General features: G+C 42.1%; 1 protein-coding gene across 3 annotated transcripts; it reads right to left on the bottom strand.

The window, feature by feature from the left end:
• Positions 1-1,477: 1,477 nt before the first annotated feature.
• elmod1 (ELMO/CED-12 domain containing 1) lies at positions 1,478-21,023 on the bottom strand. 3 transcript variants are annotated; one of them, XM_028984521.1, is made up of 12 exons: positions 20,803-21,023; positions 18,903-18,956; positions 17,764-17,909; positions 17,554-17,582; positions 17,375-17,472; positions 17,148-17,277; positions 15,329-15,462; positions 3,801-3,869; positions 3,502-3,525; positions 3,263-3,313; positions 3,041-3,174; positions 1,478-2,921 (listed from the first exon to the last, which is right to left on the bottom strand). In XM_028984521.1, exons 2-12 carry the CDS (start codon positions 18,917-18,919, stop codon positions 2,746-2,748), a joined length of 1,008 nt encoding a protein of 335 aa, XP_028840354.1. In that variant the 5' UTR covers positions 18,920-18,956; positions 20,803-21,023; the 3' UTR covers positions 1,478-2,745. The 3 variants fall into 3 exon arrangements, with proteins under 3 accessions (XP_028840354.1, XP_028840355.1, XP_028840356.1); XM_028984522.1 differs by lacking the exon at positions 3,502-3,525 and having other exon boundaries at positions 20,803-21,020; XM_028984523.1 differs by lacking the exons at positions 3,263-3,313; positions 3,502-3,525.
• Positions 21,024-24,298: the final 3,275 nt, after the last annotated feature.

The following is a 24,298-nucleotide window of genomic DNA, read 5'->3' on the forward strand; positions in this document are numbered from 1 at the left end:
TCGGCAAATGAAATGAGACTGAAAATTTCCTCTTCACAGGGTCTCCGTTACCAATCAACTCTGTTCTCCTTTGTTGTCCCTGGCTGGTGGAACAACTTGTCCTGCTCCATTCGACTATCCGAGACTACCACCACCTTTAAGAAGCAGTTGAAAACCCACTTATTCAAAAAGTATTTCAGACTAATCTAACACTTAGACATGCACACACACTGCACAAAAAACTGCACAAAAAATGTTCATCGTCTAGCACTTAACAATCTCTGAGCATGTTCTTTTTCTGACAAGTTAGGCCTTATCAGGGCTCTTAGTTTTGTAAACTTTTTTATAAACTTTCACTTTGGATAAAAGCATCTGCAAAGTAAAATAAAACAAAACATGTAGAAGTGTTACATGTTTGGCCCAACACAGTTTTAATAAAAAATCAAGCTCAAACTATGCATTAGATGAAGGGCATTTTCTTACCAAACGAGCAGGAATAGTATCAAGTATTACCTGTCTGGCCCAAAACTTTCTTCACTGTAGAACTCACTTCGGAACTTTGCTCATATGCATACTGTAATAAATGGTCACTTCTTGCAGGAAGACTGAAGTTTATCAGCATTGGGTCACTGAAATCTCAATTGTTTTGTGTTAATGGATGATCTCAGTAATATAACAACATAGGTCCCAGGGGCAGAAGGATCTTCAAAGGCTTTGAGATGCTGGTCACCTGGGCTAGAATGACCTTCAAGCCCATTAAGTCAAGATGTACAGTGTTAAGAATGGGGAAGGTGGTTTGCTGAAACTGTCATCTCCTGTTTGATAGTAAAATTGAAAGAAAAAAATGTTTGATTTTCCACTTTGAGAAGAAAATTCATTTGCTGTCACATACACTGGACCTTGGATCCAAAAATGTGGAGGTAAGAATCTGTTTTCTAACTTCATTGAGGGTGTTTGTACATCTGTGACCTAAAAACCTCTTCCACGTTCCACAGTAACCAAGACCAGGGGGAAAATGTCTGTGAGCTACTATTCCTGTTTTTGGGGTCGCCTCGTTTTTTTTGTTTTGTTTTTTTAGGGTTAGTTTCATCAAAGCATCAAACAGCTGACTGACCAGATACTATCATATGATGTCATATTATTATTACAATATTTTGTACATTATATATTTCCAAACACTGATATATTATCATATAGCTGCTACTTGTCCATTTGGATTTTTTTTCTCATTAATATATTATGGGTCGGTGCACAATGTCCTTGTTTTTGTAAATATTTAAATGACAATTGTTCCACATGTAAAAGCATAGGTGATCATGATCACATACTTGACTATCCAGAAATATGACATGCAGTCGCGAAGCATTCAGAATTTTATGTAATACTGTAAATTAATTAAATAAGCATGATTCTGAACTGAGAAGTGTCAGGTTACTGCTATATATATATATATAAAAATCAAATAAATAGTAACAAAAACAAACAATACTCACAGCAGTTTGTGTGATATACTTTTTAAAAATGATGATTGTAGTGAATCTCATAGAGCATGGAACTATACAGTAAAAATTAAAATGATTAACATCAAAGACAATGTTCTTCAGTTTAAAACAACTTCTTAGCTCCTGAAGAGCAATATAAGGTGACACCCCACCCATATATGACAATATAATGTTTCATTAAATATAAACAGTAATGCAAACCATGCTATAGTCATAACATTCCATAGTTGGTAGAAAGCAAGTAGTGTAGCAGTGACAGAAATGAGAAGAATTTTCTAAACCCTTCAACAGAAATTCAAATGCAAGTTTTCATTTTATTATGATGTTGAAAGAACAACATTCTTTGCTGTGTCTATGATCAATGCGAAGATCAGAAATACAGCTGGTCATCTTTTTGATCTTTCGAATGTGCTCTGAAATGCCTTCTGGATCAAACTGGTCAATGCTCACTTCAAGCCTTCAACAAATAAAAAGCATAATCACTGAACAGCAAAAATTACGCTTGATTTACCCCCCGACCATGCTCCCTTCAATCACAAAAGTCTGATATTGTTATTTAATATGTAACGAATAAACAATTACACGAGTGCCTGTTTTACACCCTCAAAAAATGTTCCATTAATGTTGCATGTTTTAGTTAATTTAATGAACTGTATGAAATTAGAACCTCCATCTCCCTTTCATTTTCATTGTTTTAAATATAAAATCACTTTCAAGAAAAGCAGGATGGATCTTTTCATCTTGCCATCTCATAGACAAAGCAGCACCCTAAAAGTGATGATACCCTAAATAAGTGATGAAAAATTGGTCATATTTCTGCCGTGAAAATCATCACTACTACTTCTAACAGCACCTGTTAAATTCTACCTAAGAACCTACATGTGCCCATGTTTGTAACATCACTCATCTATGGAGACAAACTGCTCAACTAGATGTATGTATTTTAAGTGGTGACAATTAAAACGAACAGTCAAGCAACACCCAACAACACATCTATACGTGTCCAGATTATACATATCATATCTAAGCATGACAAAACAGGGTGGAGGATCAGCGTAAACACAACACATACATTTGAAATAAGTTATGTGAAGTTGCTACAGCCAGGAGACAAATAAACCTGATTCCAAGGTAACATATGGACCATTACAGCCATAAATGGCAAATGTGTTCATGTGACGTCACTAGAGTAAAGGCCTGCAAGTGGATGGTTACAAGACATGCCTGGCTGGCAGTAAAGAGACACACAATGGGACAGTGGTCTTTACAGAGTGATCAAGTGGAGGTCTGAGGCTGTGAAGTGGGGACACAACACCATGTCAGGGTCCTTCAGCTGTGTCAGGATGCGTTTGTAGAACTTATTGCGGACCCGGTTGAACTCCATGATGTCACAGGGGTCCTCCTCTGTCCAGAACCGGTGGAACTCCTGCATCAGATAAGCTAAAAAACAATACAACAACAATGTATTATCCACACAGGAAGAAATGGTACAAATTAAACTTTTTAAATAGTTTAAACAACTGTCATTTTTAAACAGCATTGCACATAAAAGCTCTTACAAAAGGTCTGCTGGAAGTGGACCATGTTAGGAATCTCTGGAGCCACATTATACAGATGAGTCTTCAGGGCACCATTCACCAGCAGGGTGTAGGCCAGGTCCGTAATGTTGATGCCAACAATGGCAAATGAGTATCTGCAGTAGAAGAGAAAGAAACATGCCTACAACTTATTTGTGCAGTTTTCACGTCTTGAGGTTAAAATCTGGAAGAGGAGGGACCCACCCAATTGCTTTCTCAAAAGACTTCTTATCCCATTCAGCTTTGCTCATTTTGCTGGTTAAAGATATACAACAAGTATGTTAACTCCAAATTTGTTCAGAAACATAGGCAAGTCATGCAATGTGATCTGTAAAATACAGGAATAGAGACTGATGACACTTTAGTGCGTGAGGAGGCTAGTTTAAGAATTATATGTGTATGAATAAAATTACAAGGTCTTACGGAAAGAAAAGATGAAGTACCTGGCTTCTTCTTTAGCAATTTTCCTATAGTACACATGACAGTGAAGATGAGAATTGATATGGCAAAGCAAAGAAAAAGACTGTGTTGGTTGATACCATGCAATGAGACCATGCTTTATAAAAGCAATCGAAGCAAATGACAATCCAAATACAGAACCCCATCTTGTGAGATTATTTAACTAAAGCAGCCCAGAGCTACTGCAGTCAATGCATGATACAGCATGGGTGTTGCTGGAAAGGTGGCTGATGAGTGTATTCAGGATGCAGGACTGAAACCCACCGGGCAATGCAGACCTGACCTGTGTTTTGGTTGCAGGGAGTCATGGAGGACCTGGAGGGCAGCAGCCTGGTCATGTTCAGCAAAGTACCTACAGGCGGCACAGGAATGCAGGAGGTGGGGAAAGAAAGGAAAGAAGACTGCAGTTCAACTGCACTTATTGTGTTGGACTAAATGAAGACTACTAAGAATGAACAATTTACCACATTTTATCAAAACTATTGCAAGAATACCCAAAAAAAACTTCATGTAAAGTCACAAGTGAAACAAAATGTAAGTGAAAGTGAAGTGATTTGTCATTGTGATACACAGCAGAGCACACAGTGCACACGACAGTGTTACCAATCACAGAAATAATGACTAATTAATTAATAACTAAATAAAAATAGAAAGTGCAGAAATTTCAATTAACCAAGAGGTTGAATAAAACAGAAAACATTTAAGACTACATAGTAGAAGAGTTATGAAAGAACTGCATAAGAACACTGTACAAGAGCCACTGCAAATGCCGTTAAATGAGCTGAATTGAAGATGTCTGGCTGATGCCAAAAAGCAATGAATTACAGAGCTCATGGCAGGTCATAATGAAAGTGTGAATCACTGTTTCCAGATTTCATTTGGAAAGAACTGGCCAGGCCCCTCAGCTGAAAAAAGGATGATTTTACAATATTGTTAACCTGTGCATCCATTTTTAGAGTTAAGTCCATTTTAACTCCTAGGTTTGTAATACATTTTGTTTCACAAGGGGTTAGGGAAGCGAGGTCAATACAAGAATGTCATGATCAATTGTATCAAAAGCTGCTGTTAAATCGAAAAGCACAAGTAATACAGAATCCCCAGAATCATTTGAAAAGAAAATGTCATTAAAGACTCTTAGCAGAGCCAATTCTTTACTGTGATGGGATTTTAACAGAGACTGAAAAACTTCCAGGATTGCATTTGCGTTCAAAAATGGCTGTAGCTGTACATGAACAATCTTTTCAAGAAGTTTTGATATAAAAGGTAACTTCGAAATTGGCCTAAAGCTTGCTAAAACAGTGGTGTCAAGACCCGTAGAAGACTAGGCTTCTTTTAACGATGGAGAGGATAAAATTCCCAAGGGTTGGAGGAATAACTTCTAAGGGGGAACCCCAGGGGTTTAACTTCAGCATAAAATTTCTCAACATGTAAGAGAGAGAATTTAGATCTAGCTACTTTCATAATTCCGCCAGGGCCCACGGACCATTTCAAAGGAAACCTGCAACCAATCACTCAGCACTCCAGAGCGATAGGCGTGAGTAGGGCAGACAGAACGGCAGATGACTCCGGTAAGACCAGAGGTGGGGGATTGTGCATCTATGTTAACAAAGCCTGGTGCACGAACTCTACTATCATTGGGAGACACTGCTCAGCTAACCTAGAGTTTCTCATGGTTAAGTGCAGACCATTTTATCTGCCGCGGGAGTTCACATCCACCATTATAACTGCTGCTTACATTCCTCCTGATGCTGATGCCAAGCTTGCTATGAACGAACTTCATGCGGCCATCAGTAAACAACAGACTGATCACCCAGAGGCTGCATACATTGTGGCGGGCGATTTTAATCATTCCAATTTGAAGACTGTATTTCCTAAATTTCATAAAAACATTCTCTGTCACACCAGAGGAAACAAAACTCTGGATCAAGTTTATACAAACATGGCTGAAGCCTATGCTGTGACCCCCCTCCCCCACTTCGGACAATCAGATCACCTTTCTTTGTTTCTCACCCCCAAGTACTCCCCCCTCATCAACCGTGTGAAGCCATCAGTGAGGACCATCAAAGTGTGGCCAGCGGGGGCTGACATCACACTCCAGGACAGGTTCCAACACACAGACTGGAGTATGTTTGCTTCACAGGCCACCTGTGGCTCTCACACGGACATCGACATCTACACCTCCTCTGTTCTGAACTACATTAACACCACCATAGACACGGTTACTACTCAGAAACAGATCACCACATACCCAAATCAGAAGCCTTGGATGAACAAGGAGGTGCGTCTCCTGCTGAAGGCACGCAACAATGCCTTCAGATCGGGTGATGCACAGGCCTACGGCATTTCCAGGGCGAACCTGAAGAGGGGCATCAAAAAGGCCAAGCACTGCTACAAACTAAAGCTAGAGGAATACTTCTCCAATGCTGATCCTCGACGCTTGTGGCAGGGCATTCAGGCCATTACAGACTATAAACCCAGCAACTCAGCCCCCACAACCACAAATATCCTCTTTCTGAATGAGCTTAACGACTTTTATGCTCGCTTTGAAAGAGACAACAAGCAACCTGCTGTCAAGATCCCCTCCTCTACCGACCACTCGGCCATCATACTCACCTCCTCAGATGTTTGCACTGCACTGAGCCGGATCAACGCGCGCAGGGCTGCTGGACCAGACGGCATCCCGGGGCGCGTACTTAGAGCATGTGCAGAGCAGCTCGCTGGCGTATTCACGGACATTTTTAACATGTCCCTCGCCCAAGCAGCTGTTCCAACATGCCTCAAATCCACCTCCATTGTACCAGTGCCGAAACATTCTAGCCCAACATCTCCCACCAACTCTGGACCCACACCAGTTTGCGTACCGTAGCAATAGGAGCACAGAGGATGCAGTCTCCATAGCGCTGCACTCTGTACTCACACACCTGGACAAGCAAAACACATATGCACGGATGCTGTTTGTTGATTTCAGCTCAGCATTTAACTCATCTCTAAACTTAAAGCCCTGGACATCAACACCTCACTTTGCAACTGGATTATGGACTTTCTGACCAGCAGACCACAGCATGTAAGGTTTTTTTTTTGTTTTGTTTTTTTTTTTAAGGTCAGGCCACATCCGCTCCTCTACTGTCACGCTCAACACTGGTGTACCACAGGGCTGTGTGCTGAGCCCCTTCCTCTACTCATTTACATTTACAGCATTTATCAGACGCCCTTATCCAGAGCGACTTACAATCAGTAGTTGCAGGGACAGTCTCCCTGGAGCAATTTAGGGTTAAGTGTCTTGCTCAGGGACACAATGGTAGTAAGTGGGATTCGAACCCGGGTCTTCTGGTTCATAGGCAAGTGTGTTACCACTAGGCTACTACCACCCAGGTCTCTACTCCCTCTTCACCCATGACTGCCGACCTATGCATGGATCAAACTCCGTTATTAAGTTTGCAGATGACACCACGGTGATAGGTCTCATCGACAACAACGATGAGACTGCCTACAGGGAGGAGGTCCAGCAGCTGGCCACTTGGTGCACAGAAAATAACCTTCTTTTAAACACCACCAAGACCAAGGAGCTCATTGTGGACTTCAGGAGGGAGAGAAGAGGCTCGCATGATCCCATCCACATCAATGGGATGACTGTGGAGCCTGTTACATCCTTCAAGTTCCTGGGGACCCACATCTCAGAGTGGGTCCTGGAGCATTAACACCTCCAGCCTGGTCAAGAAGGCTCACCAGTGCCTCTTCTTCTTGAGAACATTAAAGAAGAACCAGCTATCCACTACCATCCTGGTGAACTTTTACCGCTCTACAATAGAGAGCATACTAACCAGCTGTCTCACAGTGTGGTATGGAAGCTGCACTGATGCTGAGGCGATGCAGCGTGTGGTGAAAACTGCCCAGCGCATCACAGGGACTCCACTTCCATCCATTGAGGAAATCCAGAGGAAGCACTGTCTGCGTCAAGCTCGCAGTATTCTTAAGGACTCCTCCCACCCGGCCCACGTACTGTTCTCTCTCCTGCCTTCAGGCAGACGGTTCAGGCTACCACGGACAAGAACCAGCAGACTTAGGAACAGCTTTTTCCCAGAGCTGTTTCCTTGCTGAACTCCTCTGCCCCCCCCATACACTCCTGATAATCACTGTACTGTACTACTCCTGCACATATCACTTTGTCCTGCACATATCACTTTATGTATACACATAACTTATTTGACCTGTATCCTGCACTTGCTGCTTATTGCACTTCTGGTTAGACCTAAACTACATTTCGTTGCCCTGTACTTGTACATGTGTAATGACAATAAAGTTGAATCTAATCTAATCTAATCTAATTTAACCATGGTTTGGATTTTGGCACTGACTGTTGCGTTTTAAGTGAAGTTACCTGGTTCAGAGCATCTTGGCGGAATTAAATTGGAGTAAAATCCCCTCGGAGTTACCAGACAGCAAGGTTTGGTTACAAGTAAAACAGTAGTGGCGGGATTTTACAACATGGCGGAGCTGAGCAGGAACACGCGGCTTCATGAGCTGAAAAGCAGGATGAAAATCAAATAACCCAGGCTTATGATCTGAATTTCCACCGGAATCCGTGCCGTGCTGGTCCCGGCCTGATGGATGCCGGGACCAGCACGGCACGGATTCCGGTGATCTACTCCCCACAAAAGCTGTGGTGGACGGGATGACCACATAGGTGGAGACCACTGTATTGAACAGACCAGAGGAACAATCCAGAAGACGACTTTGCCGGATATGTAAAGGCTCGACCTCCCAGAGAAAGGTTTGCATTCCAGAGACGAGCGGAGGAGGAAAAAAAAAAAGTGAAGTGATTGTTACATGTGATACACAGCAGCACAGCACACGGTGCAAACAGTGAAATTTGTCTTCTGCATTTATCCTGAGTGAGCAGTGGGCAGCCATGACCGGCGCCCAGGGAGCAGTGTGTGGGGACGGTGCTTTGCTCAATGGCACCTCAGTGGTACCTTGGCAGGTCCAGATTCAAACCGGCAACCTTCTGATTACGGGCCCGCTTCCTTAACCGCTAGGCCACCACTGCCCCTGAAGGGCCTGTCCTTCAGGACCAAGCTGACTCCAAGTTCCAAAACTGTATGGCAGTCGTAAGTTAACAGTGAACACAAACACGTATAGCACATAAAAACATGACAGAACAATAAATCATGAGGGCGCCCGTGTTAGTGGCCTGTCGCGGTTACTACCCGTTCTTCCCTTTGTTTCCTTTTGAGACCCGGAAATTGCAGCCAGCTGGAGTTTTATCATTAGTGGTGGGGGTAGATCTTGGGTCTAACCCCAACATACACAACCCAATCCGTTTGCTCCATGGGAGCAGGTCTCCTTGTTCTATATATCACAAGTCACTGCAGGTAATAGAGCATAGAACCTCATTGATTAATAAAAAAAAAAAAAGTGACGTGATTGTCACATGTGATACACAGTGCACACAGTGAAATTTGTCCTCTGCGTTTAACCCATCACCCTGAGTGAGCAGTGGGCAGCCATGACAGGCGCCCGGGGAGCAGTGTGTGGGGACGGTGCTTTGCTCAGTGGCACCTCAGTGGCACCTTGGCGAATCAGGATTCGAACCGGCAACCTTCTGATTACGTGGCCGCTTCCTTAACCTCTAGGCCACCACTGCCCCCAAATTCTTGAACAATAGAAACCCCCCAAATCAACCTTCTGGTTAATATTCCAGTATCAGGAGAACATCTCCTGGTCTCCCAACCCCAGCTCAACAGCCAAGAAAGCCCTACTACCTGCAGAGATAAAAATTAAAGCCCGTCTCCCACCACCCATCCTCACCACCTTCTGTAGAGGGACCATTGAGAGCATCCTGACCAGCTGCATCACTGTCTGGTTTGGGAACTACACTGTATCAGACCGCAAGACCCTACAGCGTGAGTGAGGACAGCTGAGAAGATCATTGGATTCTTTCTTCCCTCCATAATGGACATTGACAGCACATGCTGCATCCAGAAAGCCACCAGCATTGTGAAGGACTCTACAAACCCATCACATCTCATACAATCCAAAAGGTACTGCAACACAGTACCTTTTCTCCACAGGCCATCAGAAAACCGAACACTCAGTTTTCCATTCTGAACTGACACACACACATGCCCACTGTTCTGTCCCCTGCGGGGTGGGTTTGTTTGTCTTCTGTTTGCCTGCAGGACTGTCACGTGCAGAATGCTTCCTGCCGGCATTGGTGGCATTGTGGCCCCACCTACGGACGTGGTTGGCTGCATGATCAGTGCAGACATTCAAAGAAGAAGCCTGGCATACCATACCAGATTTTTATACCGAGACTGTGTCGTTCTGTATTTCCGCTTTAAGTTACCGAATGTTAACTGTACGAATGTGTCCACCAAATTAACATAGTGAGTGCACTCTTCTATTTTGCACGTTTTTTACTTTGCACATTTATTCATTTCACCTGTTTAGCGCTGTCTGTCTCCTTGTTGTCTGCATGTTTTTTTGGGTAAATGTTACTCTTGCGCTGCCTGTGTCCCAGTTTTTCTGTGTCGCACACGTGCACTTTGTCAGAGTTTCATTTCACTATGTTCTGTCTAATATGTTTGTAGCTGAAATGATGATAAAGCTCAACTTCAACTTGAAATGAACTTCAATCAGACACCAACATTTAAATCCTATCATACTATTAAAATAATCCCTTTACAATTAACAATGCCACAGTAATTAGTGCCATTTAATGTACAGCCCTCACCAAATATGTCTTTCCAATAGGGTGTTTCCAACAGAGTGCTTCTTGTCCATCGTTGTATTAGTCTCTTCTGGAAAGGTAGGATCTAGATTTTGTTTACTGTCTATTTGTAAGCTCAGCTGTAGGACTGTGTAGCAGCATCAATTGTGTTGTGTGTATTTGAAAGGTAGATTGTGTTTAAGTAGCACCAAGTGATTGGCATCATTATCATACTCAGCTGGTCAATCACTGGTAGTTTCGGGTTCCCTGAGGTGCAAATTAGGGGGCTGGACTTAGGGATTTATAAGGAAGGTCACTCCGCTACAGACTATGTCTGTAGCGGAAAAGCAGCAGCTGTCTCATTCAAACCTGGCATCTCTCCTTAAACCTCCATTTAGCCTTTTTTTTCACAGTAACCATGTGTCTGAAAACTATCCCAGTAACTGTCTCCTACAGACCCAGAAAAACATACTCACGCTGCAGAGGCTCTGTTACAAACAACCTCATCTACCCCAACCTGTCATCTACTTCTCAAACAAGGGTGGTAGGTGGACTCTGGAACTGTCAATCCGCTGTTAAAAAAGCTGACTTTATCTCTGGTCTCACTACTCTCCACTCCCTAAACTTCCTGGCACTAACAGAGACCTGGATATCCCCACATAACACTGCTACACCTGCTGCCCTCTCTTCTGCCTACACGTTCTCCCACACTCCTAGAAAAACTGGGAGAGGAGGGGGTACTGGCCTTTTAATATCTAGAAATTGGTCCTTCACACCAATGCCTCTGACACATCTTAGCATCTCTTCTTTCGAATTCCATACAGTCTCAGTTTCTTCTCCTGTGAACATCATTCTCATAGTCTTATATCGCCCTCCAGGGCCACTTGGGACCTTTATAGATGAATTGGACACTCTCCTCAGCACTTTCTCCTTAGAAACCCCCCTAACTCTCCTTGGTGACTTCAACCTTCCATCAGCCCAGCTACAATCATCCTGCCTTCTTCCCCTTCTCCACTCTTTCTCCTTAACCAACAGCAACATCTCTCCCACACACAAAGGAGGGAATGTCTTGGACCTGGTCTTCAGTCGTCCTTCTCCAACTTCTGACCTTTCTTCCACTCCCCTTCACATCTCTGACCACCACTTCCTGACCTTTACACTCACTGTACCTACAGGATCCACAACTGTCCCCCGTCCATCCTTCATTAGACAAAACCTTCACACTGTCTCACCTTCATCTGTATCTTCCTGCATTCTTTCACATCTCCCAACCCCTGACTCATTCCTCTCCTTACCACTAGAGACCGCTACTAACTCTCTCCTCACCTCACTTTCCCTTTCCATTGATCAACTCTGTCCTATATCAACTAAACCCAAAAGGACTTCTCCCCCTGCGCTCTGGCTCTCCGATACATTGCGTAGCAATCGAAGAGTTCTTCGAGCAGCGGAGAGAAAATACAAGAAATCTCAACTTGACTCAGACCTACTGGATTACCAGAATCTTCTGCGCAAATTTTCTACTAACCTCACTACTGCTAAAACTGCTTTCTACAAAACAAAACTAGAAGCCTCTGCCCACAACCCTCAAAAACTCCACAACATCTTCTTATCCCTACTCAACCCCCCGACTTCCCCTGCCCCAACTTCATTAACAGCTGATGATTTTGCCAACTTCTTCACAGGGAAGATTGAAAAAATCTGTGAGACATTCTCCACCACTAATCCTACTCTTCCCTCTGAAAATTCGACAACTACTCTAAATCAATTTTCTAAAATCACATCTGATGAAATCATTCAGATTATTTCCACAGGCAACCCAACCACCTGTCCACTAGATCCAATACCTTCTGCAATGTTTCAAACTATCTCCCCTGACCTCATCCCTTTCATTTCTTATATCATAAACGGCTCAATCTCATCTGGCCACGTACCATCCGCCTTCAAAACAGCCAGGGTTCTTCCAATCCTAAAGAAACCCACTGCTGATCCTACAGACATTAACAATTACAGACCAGTTTCCCTCCTCTCGTTTCTATCCAAAATCCTTGAGCGCTGTGTCTACAACCAGCTATCACTCCATTTATCACAGAACAACCTCCTGGATCCTAACCAGTCTGGCTTCAGAACAGCTCATTCCACCGAGACTGCCCTTTTGGCGGTTACCGAGCAGCTACATGCAGCCAGATTGGCAAAACTGTCATCAGTTCTTATTCTCCTTGACCTATCTGCTGCATTTGACACCGTTAACCACAAGACTCTCTTGTCAATCCTGAAGAGGCTTGGAATTCGGGGCTCAGCATGGCAGTGGTTTGCTTCCTACCTTGATGAGCGATCTTACCAAGTGACTTGGAAAGGATCCACCTCTACCTCACGTAGACTCTCCACTGGTGTCCCTCAAGGCTCGGTGCTAGGTCCTCTCCTTTTCTCCCTCTACACGAGATCACTTGGTGAGGTCATTTCCTCACATGGATTATCCTACCACTGCTATGCTGACGACACACAACTCCTCTTCTCCTTTCCTCCCTCTGATCTACATGCTGCTTCCAAAATCTCTGCATGTCTAACAGACATCTCGTCTTGGATGGCAGCCCATCACCTCCAACTCAATCCCACCAAAACTGAACTAATATTCATTCCAGCAGATTCTTCACCACATCAGGATCTTGCTATTTACCTAGACAACTCGCAGCTCTCTCCTTCTGCAACAGCCCGCAACCTTGGCGTAACAATAGACAACCAACTCTCCTTCTCAACTCACATCAGCAATCTTTCCCGCTCATGTAGATTCCTTCTCTACAATATCAGACGAATCCGCCCTTACCTGTCAACCCAGGCCACCCAACTACTGGTTCAGTCCTTAGTAATCTCACGACTGGACTACTGCAACTCCCTTCTAGCTGGTCTACCTCTATGTACCATCCGACCTCTACAACTCATACAAAATGCAGCAGCACGACTGATCTTCAACCTTCCCAAATTCTCCCACACCACCCCTCTGCTACGTTCCCTTCACTGGCTCCCAGTAGCTGCACGCATCAGGTTCAAAATACTGATGCTGGCCTACAAAGCCAAACATGGAGCAGCACCATCCTACCTCACAGCCCTCATTACACCTCGCACTGCACCTCGTCTACTCCGAGCCTCCAGTACTGCTCGCCTGGTCCCTCCATCTCTGAAGGTAAAAGGAAAACATTCATCCAGACTCTTCTCCGTCTTGGCCCCTCGGTGGTGGAATGAACTTCCCCTCGAGGTCAGAACAGCTCAGTCACTGAGCACCTTCAAACGGCAGCTCAAGACCTTCCTCTTTAAAGAATATTTAGATTAAATTGTAATTTTCTTGTCAAACTTTGTGTACAGAATCTACAACAGAGTGAATTAAATAGATGTATTCATAGTTGGGGTCCTAGTGAACCGGAATTGATCTCTTCATCGATGGTAACTTGAAAGCACGTTGTAAGTCGCTCTGGATAAGGGCGTCTGCCAAATGCCGTAAATGTAAATGTAAATGTAAATGTAAATGGGTGTTCTCGCCATTCTCTGATCAGGGCACTGAATGGACTCCTGCCCAAGTTTACTTTTATTAATCGATCTTCACAAGGCTTAACTCAAGAAAACAATTATCTGCTGACATCTGCTAAGAACTCCAATGGACGAACCACAGTAATGTACAGTAGATTACACATTACCACTTAAAAACTACTCCCAGAACAGGTTACTAGCCACACTAGGCTCTCTACATTATTCAATTCAATTTGATTCTATTCAAAGAATTAAGAAGGCACAGTGGAGCAGCTCACATATAACACTTGTTACAATAGACACATGACCCATATGTAAAATATGATAATATTTGATAAATAACTGTACATAACAGGAGCAGTAAGGTGCATCATTTAAAAAGTGTGTGAGGTGATAATGGTTTTGGGGGGGATGTCCAGAGATATGGCATATAAATGGACTTTACAAGAACCATACTAATTCAGCAGATTCTTCACATTATCATACATCACTCAAGTCACCCAGAGTCACCCACTGAGGACCAGAAGAAGATAGATTTTCTTAATTTTTGCTCAGGGAGTTTTTCCATGCCAATGTCACCTTAATCTTGTTGACACTATGTGTTTTGATCACTTTCCTCCAGGATTAGGACTAAAAGGTGCTAAACATTCTGCAAGGTCCAGAGTCATGGTGCATCAGGTTAGGAAGTAGGACTGTGTAGTATAGACTGTATAAACAGCATGCGATATAAATATGGCCAACAGGGAAGATTAGGATTAAACCGGCCTACCACAGAAATATCTGCTCCTTGCAAAAATGATGCGGCCTGTCACTTTGCACGCCTACTTGCAGCACGAGTCATTAGTTTTGAGTGCACAGCAGGGTTTCCACAGATCCCTAAACGTCCTAAATTTGAGTTTCCAAAAAAATAAGGCATTAAATATAATAAAAAATTACTAGTGATCCTTAAATCTACAGTTTAAATGTCCACCGCAGGCACGGAACCGATCGGGCAAGTAATACTGATCGGGTACTGACAACACGCATGGAAATGACCAGGGGTGGAAATACCCTGTAACGTCATTGAATACAGAAAATACAAAATCACATTTTACATAATCACATCATACAAATACCTGGTATGTCACTGGCCTTCTGGGTGTGACAGAATGTCCACTTTCAGTCGAATTGCCCAGATATGCTATATGTCATATAAAACGTCCTGCTGCAGTGCCTCTGATATGGACACATGTTACCCTTTCTAAAACAGCTTAAATTTACTTATCAAGTTATATACCACAATATATACAGTCTATGGTTAAATTCATATTGCACTATGAATTTTATGTAGGAAGTGAAGATGTAGCCAATATTCATAGTCCCAAATGTACAAGCCTGTGGAAGCAGCGTTATTATCTGGGGTTATCTTGCCAACACAACTGAGAATCTACAATTAACCTTGTTTTGTCATCATCTTACTATCAAAATTGAATGTTAAATTGAAAGGAAAGTTTCCCCTGATCATCCTTGAGATATTTCTGCAGCTTAAATGGAGTCCATCTGCGAATAAAACCGTGATCTCATAGTCTCTTGCACAAACTCACAGCAGGCTGTGTAAACCCAGCAGTCCCATGCCTCTGAAGTCAGTCTTTGGGTCACTGCCCTGAAATCCAATCTCCATCCACTGCTTAGAGATCCGTCCAGTGAGGGGGGACTCGGGGCGAAGAGCCTTCCACAACTGCAAAAAAATGGTTAACATTTCCTATAAGACATTCCTCAAAACTGGTAATAGCAAGGTGATTTAAAACCTATCCCATGAGATGTCATATCCACTCTCACTCTGTCCTAGTCCTGTTACTAGTGGTGGTACACTGAGTGTAGGGCAGGGAATAACTCTTTTTTTTTTTTTCGTAATTTTTCCATATATTTTACATATTTTTGTCAAAATGGTAATTCCTATAGACCTGTGATACCATATCATACATGGACACACAGGGAACTCCTCCAGCCCTCATTCACACAAACATCTGAACCAGCCTTTTTTCTGGCATTCATGGCGTTCACCCCAGACTGAACGCAGGAGTTTATTTCGATCGTCCGTGCGGACGAGGCCTTACAAGCCATCTGCACTTTTAAAGCCCACCCAACGCTCAATGAAAAGACAGACATTAGATGCAAATGTTTCTAGACTGTGATGTTAACCTTTTCCTATCAATCATAAATCATACTTAGCCAGAATTCAATATACATCAACAATTCCATGTTCTTCAATTATTCTGTAGTTTAGACGTCTACCAATATTGAAAGCTGGGAGTAAGACATCCATTGGGCTTTTTTTAAAAAACGTACTCCATACGGCAAAAAATCACATGTTCCATGAAGTCACACTACAAATCTATTACTGGTGTCTGTGAGCTGAAACTTGGTTTATTAAATGTAATGACATTGACCTATTGAATATTTATATTTAAAAGATTAATATAAAAATAACCAGTTCATGTTTAAGTGGAGTGGCTTGAATATATGATGAAAGCATTAACATTACTCATAAACCAGCATTCGCAGGTAAACTATGCAAAAAGATGTAGTAGCAAAATAGACAAGCAGGTCATTTCTCATATTAAGCCATGTCATGGTGTCCACTGCGTCAACAGGGTCCTGCAGGCGTCCGTAAGCAATGAAGACGATATAAAAACAGCAGTGAATCCAGGATCCTGTGCTGGTGCAGATTTGCGGACTGGCTCACTCCTGTATGACACTGTTAGTTCCCGGATCATGTTTTATTAGATTATCCGTGTCAGCCTCACTTCTCTTCGGACCAGGACCCGGCCTTTATTGACCTACACGCCAGCTGCACTCAAACGGCAAGCAACACGCACTTCACACTTACCTACACAACATTGTCACAAAGAGTTAAAAGCCCCTTCCTACTGGACTCAAACACAGACCGACACGTACAGAGATTTCCTGGACAAAAACCTTCTCACGACCACGGACTGGGCTGAAGGTTTACCTTCCAACAAGACAATGACCCTAAGCACAGAGCTAAAGTAATGAAGGAGTGGCTCTAAGACCAATTGAGCATCTCTGGAGAGAGCTAAAACTATCTGTCCACCAACATTTACAATCCAACCTGCCAGAGGAGGACTAGAGGTGAAAAAAGATGCGAGAGCGGGGAGCGCCTAGTATCGGTTAGAAATACTGAATTGAAATGGGGTATAACTTTGGCTTTAAAATGAATGGTTGCTCATCTTTAATACTATTTATGAATCTATTTGCTGAAATGTTTTGTTTGCATGTTATATTACAATACAGGCAATATTCTGTGGGATAATTAAATAAATCTTCATAGTGCAGAGCAGAAGTGATTCTGGTCATACCTAAACATGATTAGCACTGGAGGTTGTATGCTATGCAGAGTACCTTCACAAGCATCTCTTCATGTTCAGGGTTGTTACAGTCATAGGGTTCTCTGCGCAGTTTCTCCACCTCTGCCATAAGCTTGTGGTAACCCACAATTTGGAGCAGGCTGGCCTGGAGAGATATGCCAAGCCTGAAACAAAATGAAAGGGCATGGATACTATGAGTATGTGCACACTGCTTACATGGAGAAAGTCCTTCGTGGATATGTCTGGTTTTAAAGTACTTACTGAGGATTTATGTCAGGATCAATCTTTTTTAGAGTCATGATATCATCAATGGTCTTCTCTACTGAATCTGGATGAACAATGACTGCAGACTGCAGGAGCTGTGGTGGGGAAAAGTCATTTAACAGAAAAGCATTTTTGTGTGGAATAGTGGAATTATTAACTTTTAATGGTCTGCTTACCTCACTTTTGGAAAACTTCAGTGAAGATTCTGTAAAGGGAAAATTGAAAAGCTAAATGTGGCATTTCAAGATTTATTTAAGCGTCATATCTAAATTCGTGCATTAAGCCTTAAAAAATGATTATTCAAAATTCAAGAGATATTTATTGTCAATGCACAATAGAAAAGGTATCCAGTGTCTTGAAATACTAAAAACTATCCTGCCACATACCAATCTTTAGAGTCCTGTGGGCTCCAGATTTGTTGTTGTAACAAATGCGTTGCAGTTCGCAGCGTCCAGTGAGCTTGCGGACCAGAAATTTCCGCCCCTGCCGCAAATATTTGCAGGACAGGAATAGAAACAACTGGGTCAGGAGCCTATTTAGCGAATCAAAAAGAAAAGAGACCAGTTAGGTTTTTAAGACCACCCCAAATATTCCCTTTTTTTAACTGAAATGGTTCAATATCGTACTGTACTCTGAAATTGAATAATAGGACAGATAAAAAACTACAGTAAAAAATTAAGCCCTCTTCCTGTCAGGGTTTCTGATTTCCTTTTGATGGTGACACACTGTAGGGGCAGTGGTGGCCTGGGAGGTAAGTGCACTGCTCCCCGCTCACCTTTCATGGATGCCCACTGCTGACTAAGGTGTTTGGTTAAATGCAGAGGACACGTTTAGTTGTGTCACAAAGTGTCGTACTACAGTGTATTACAACAACAATCACTTCACTTTCACCTGGTCTCAAAAGTGAGACCATCCATTTAATACCGAAGCAGCCTCATCTGAAGATTTTAGAGGCGGAAAAGACCGGGGTGGGAAGTGCGCAGCAAGGAGCCCATTCGCACCAAGAAAAGCGGTCATGGTTGGCAAGGAAAATTATAGGAGGTGTACGTAGTTAAGTGTGTTGTCCTGCCTGCCAGATGCCCAGGTAGGATACCTTATGCCCCCGCCAGGATGAATCCAGCGCCCATGAGTGTTTAATATGTATATAAACTATGTGACCCCTAACCCTCTAAAACCATTCCCTTTGCATATACGTCACAGTAACAACTGTGTGTAAATTATGCTCATATTAAGTCCCAATTAATAAAACATATGAAATACTTTTTCAAGGACGTCCTTAGAAAATCTGCCATTACATTATAATGAGGAGGTTGGTACTGATATGTTTATTCAAAACCAGGCAAATTGACTACATAACCATTTTGTTGTGCATTTCTTAAACTTCTCCCCTTGTCCCCTATTCAGCAAACTGCAAGGATTGTATGCTATGTGGTTTGTGGGTATGTGTGAAGCCATAGGGACCATTAACAAGAGCAGCTTTTATGCAGAATACTGAAAACAAATAAATAAATAATGACATCCCTACCGCATAAAATGCTTCATTGTGCCTTTGAGTTGGACTAACTTCAGCACACCAGGTCTATAAAAAAAGAGAGATAGAAGCAGCAACAGTTAAGCATCTTTCCCAGGTCAGGGCTCACAGTAGGCATGGGAATACAACATCTGTTCTTCTATATTTCAGTCTGTAGAATACAGATAGTGTCTTGGTCCATCTCAAGAAATCTGTCTGTGTATCTTAATTCCCTTCTCTGCACAAGATTATCTCTTCTCTGTCTTGGCTGCAAGGTGGTGGAATTTCCACTAGATGTCCGAACATCACAAACTAAAAACCTTCCTGTTTAGAAAATATTTGGCCTAAATGAGCTCATAAATACACTTTCTATTTTTAAAAAATCCAGTTTTAATCCAGGCGAACAGTACAGATCAGGTCCTAGTGAACCAAACAGGATTTCAATGAAGAATATTTAAAGCACTTATGTAAGTCGCTCTGGATAAGAGTGTCTGCCAAATGGTGTAAATGTAAGATGGAGATGAGCATAATGCGCAAATTGGTCATTTTGGTCTTAACGCTTAAGACCTTTCAGACCCATGTATTTATAGTTTTTTTTTATTTTAATTCTTCTGAATTCCATGTTTTCCATTATAAACATATTTATTCACCTAAAACTATGTGATTATGGAGTGGGAGGGGGAAAAATAGCCTGCAATATGACAAATCATGTTTAATCACTGTTCAAGTGCTTGGGCATTTAATTTTTGCACTTGTAATGTAATTTACATGTAATTACATGTACATTTACATGTAATTAATATGTGAATTTCAAGCAAAGAACTATTTCACAATATTACACATTTTTCCTTTTGTAAAATAAAAGTGCTTCATGTTTGACCTTAAAAAAAAACTTATCAATCAAATAAACATTTGGGAGACACTGGAATGCAAAAAAAAGTATAACTTGTATAATGAGCTGGAAACATGATAATAAAATTGAGTTTGCATGGTGTCTGAACCAGAAACACGTGTAGTGGGCTGCAGCGGACAGGAATTTAACTTTTATAGCGGATTCTGTGTTATTTCCGCATTGTGGAATGATACTTGGGAAAGAACTAGAAGCCATGTTCTAGCACTCGTCATTCAACTGTGTCTGAACAGCCTTCAATGTGACGCCTAATTACTCCCACACCCCCATGTGCTGGTTTACCGTTCTGTTGTGTTGAGCAGTTGTGTGTAGTGTTATATAGGTGTTTCTAGCCGTTGTGCCATGTTTGGTTTAGTTTTAATTTATTAAAAAAAACCCTATTCATAATGTCACGTTTCTGAGCATCATCCCTCTACCCGCTTGGCATTAAACTGTTCTTATATTGTTATTGTTCTACTGCCTGCCTGAATTTATTTGTAAGGTTATTATGTTTATTGTATTTTTCTTTATTTTATTAATTGTCTAATATTTAGCTAGCTTTGAATTTATGAAAAATATTAATAATGATGCTCTAAACAGATGGAATAAAGAAGGAGGAGGAGTAGGAGTACCTCCAAATTCACTTCACATAAACAACGGACTGGGGGTCCTTGCAGGACACTGGTCCCCAAAACACATTAAAACTGGCAGCAGGATGGAGGCCAACACAATCACGTTTCTCATCACGACTATACAGAACGTGGTGTACTGTGTATATGAACCCCTGGCATGTCGCGAAATGCAACGCGAATAGATGTTTAGAAAAACGCGTCCGACATTACAACGCAGGAATGAATCTGTGCATCTGCATCAGAGTATCGGGTTCCAACCACGTCGCTGCGGCTCGGATTAAGGCCGAGGACGGGCTTTTCCGCACAGGCACCGACGGCTTCATGCAGCAGCGAGGTGGATACAATGACGTCAGAGATATGATGGAAATATAAAGATGAAGAAAAGCAGACGCACGGTTCCGATGCAAAACGCGTCGGTGTGGTTCAGAAGACAGCGGCTCTCAGTCCTTCCTCCATGAGGCGGGTGGCGGGGAGCTGCGGGCTTCTGGCGACACCTGCCACCACCGGGCCCTTCCACGCATGCGCGACACCTTCTGGCGAAACCTGCCACCAACGAGCCCTTCCACGCATGCGCGACACCTTCTGGCGACACCTGCCACCAACCGGCCCTTCCACGCATGCGCGACACCTTCTGGCGAAACCTGCCACCAACGAGCCCTTCCACGCATGCGCGACACCTTCTGGCGAAACCTGCCACCAACCGGCCCTTCCACGCATGCGCGACACCTTCTGGCGAAACCTGCCACCAACGAGCCCTTCCACGCATGCGCGACACCTTCTGGCGAAACCTGCCACCAACGAGCCCTTCCACGCATGCGCGACACCTTCTGGCGAAACCTGCCACCAACGAGCCCTTCCACGCATGCGCGACACCTTCTGGCGAAACCTGCCACCAACGAGCCCTTCCACGCATGCGCGACACCTTCTGGCGACACCTGTAGTGGATCACACAGATTAATATCTAATGCTTTTATTTCTCCACCAACAGTGAAGACCTAGTCACAGAAACACTTGCTGTTTTCTGCCAGTCTGTTGTGGTGCTGTGAACATGCTACGATGAATGTCTGTTTATCCTGTGTATTTCATTTTCTTGTATGGTATGGCTGTGTGTACATATAGATTCTTGTATATAAATATAGGTACTGCACTGAAGGAAATAAGCAAATAAGCATTTACATTTACATTTACAGCATTTATCAGACGCCCTTATCCAGAGCGACTTACAATCAGTAGTTACAGGGACAGTCTCCCTGGAGCAACTTAAGGTTAAGTGTCTTGCTCAGGGACACAATGGTAGTAAGTGGGATTTGAACCCGGGTCTTCTGGTTCACAGGCGAGTGTGTTACCCACTAGGCTACTACCACCTTGCATTAATTTATGCTGAACGCATTATTTGAACAGTATTTCATGGCCCTTTCGCGCAGAGGTCTGACATGTTGGGAAGGGGTTTTATTATTAAACAAACAATAAACACAAATAAAGAATGGCGCGGTGGCCAAAAACGGGAAATAAAGGGGAACAACACAAACAAACCCGCAGGCATGTGGCGATTGCCAGAACTCACAATATTAACACGTACATGTTTGCAATGTCAAGTTCACGAAAATGCCGGAGATTCCGAAGGGGCGGAGATATCCGGCATTTATGCGCCGTCAGGATTGGCCACCGGTGTTGAGCACAGCTGCAGTCAATCCTGACAGGCCCTTATTTAAAAGTGATAATCATTATTTCTTAGCACTTTCAAAAAAATATATATTTATATATGTATGTATGTATGTATGTGATATATATATATATACACACACACACACACACACACATATCTATATTATTAAGTTAAAACTATCAATGTGTAAAAGACTGAGCATTATTCGCATGATGTGCACATAGTCTTTTGTTTATTTAGACAGCTTTTATTATTATATATCATTTTATTTTATATTGCTGTGTCCTTGAATGTTGTAGCAGTCATTACATAAGCAATTTTCTCTGGGATTCTGGAATGCCACGACTCTAGATCTGTCTCTACTACAGATGTCACAATAAAATAAATTAAAAATGGCTACCTAGGAAAAATATACAACAGGGAGAAAAAAGTCCAAAAGTGTTAAAAAATGACAAGTAGCATGTGTTTTTAATAATAATAAAATTTTAGAACAGTATAAACAATAATATAACAAGGATTATAACAATAACATAAGACAACATAATTGTGAGAATTGTAGATAACTTGTATAAAAAAAGAAAAAATTGTTAGTCAGTTATCTGAGGTAGAACTGATTTGCGATGACCGCTTTTTAGACAAAAATAATTCTGTTATTCTGTTAAATGAACACTTCATTAACATTACACCTGGCTGTGAAGGGAATAACATCTAACCATTATTACTGACAATAACATTACTGTAATCAAGCTGTTTACATCCAAACAGATTTCTTTTGTATGATGAGCGGCAAGACACGAACACACGCGCCAATGAGACATGGCAATGGCGGGTTTACAGTGGAAATACACACGTGACTTTCCCTCGTTAAAATTAAGGTAAGATGTACATTATTCCCTGGAAATAAGTCGGTAATTAGAAATTCAAATTCAATCTTACGCTTCATCAAAACTAGAACATGGAATTTGATACCAGCACAAGCGTGAGCTCCACTAATAAAGGAGGAGGCAGAGCCACATCATACACATTACTTTCCCTTATAACTAGTTACTCTGCACATGGGCAGGACTGATGACGTTTGTGATGACAGTGTACCTTCCACATTAAAATCTTTAGCTAACAACAATGTACACATGCCAGATTAATATCTAATAATTTAATTTCTCCACCAAGAGTGAAGATCTAGTCACAGAAACACTTGCTGTTGTCTGCCAGTCTGTTGTGGTGCTGTGAACATTCTACGATGAATGTCTGTTTATCCTGTGTATTTCATTTTCTTGTATGGTATGGCTGTGTGTACATATACAGGGTGGGACATATATATGGACACACCGTAATAAAATTGGAATGATTGGTGACATTAAACACATTTTATAAGTGGTCAGAAACTTGTAAATAACTCAAGAAAGAATACAGTTACGTTAAAACCAAGCACACCATTGTTTTTTTTTTTGTGAAATTACCAATAAATTTGATATGTCATATGACCCTCTTCCTATTGAAAAAACAAAAGTTGGATCCAATGGCCGACTTCAAAATGGCCACTATGGTCACCACCCATCTTGAAAAGTCCCCCCCCCCCGACCCATATATTAATGTGCAACAAACAGGACGTTAATGTCACCAACCATTCCCATTTTATTAAGGTGTATCCATATAAATGGCCCACCCTGTAGATTCTTGTATAAATATAGGTACTGCACTGAAGGAAGTAGTTTTGAAAGATGTAGATGATTGATCCAGATAGTAGAATGTAATATGATCTCAATAAGGTCAAATTTAAGCACTAGGTAGCATTGTTGACTACATTTACAGTTTTATTACTACTTTACAGTTTTGAACCCATGTACCATGTACCAGAGTAATGTTGTTACAATGCATGATGCAGTATAAAAATGCAAGAATAATCAAAATAAAGAGCGCCTACTGCTGTGCACTTTGCTTCTCATATGCGTTCTTCTGTTGTCATCTCTGTTACCCAAAGGCATTACAGGTCATTCTCACTGGTGAATTTAGATGAATGACAGCTCGTTTGACTCAGTTTGAACTGAATACAACTGAGAGGCATGATTCACCAATCGCAAGGAGTCAAACACATAGTAAGTAAAAAATAGAATCGATCGAACATGTTTTACGGTTATACTTTACATAAAGGTATACTTTACTATTATGGCCTATGCTGTTCATGTGCTGTTGCTCCATAAAATTTTGATCTGAGTGGTAATAC

Source organism: Denticeps clupeoides, chromosome 6 (assembly GCF_900700375.1).
Source record: "Denticeps clupeoides chromosome 6, fDenClu1.1, whole genome shotgun sequence".
Taxonomy (NCBI): Eukaryota; Metazoa; Chordata; class Actinopteri; order Clupeiformes; family Denticipitidae; genus Denticeps; species Denticeps clupeoides.

Bases quoted from the DNA above. Each gene is read 5' to 3' on its own strand.
- elmod1 (XM_028984521.1), bottom strand. The intron at 17,583-17,763 runs GTATGTGGCAGG...TTCCCTTTACAG, and splicing joins CCACAGGACTCTAAAGATTG to AATCTTCACTGAAGTTTTCC. The intron at 3,870-15,328 runs GTGAGTTTGTGC...TGCCGCCTGTAG, and splicing joins CTGGGTTTACACAGCCTGCT to GTACTTTGCTGAACATGACC.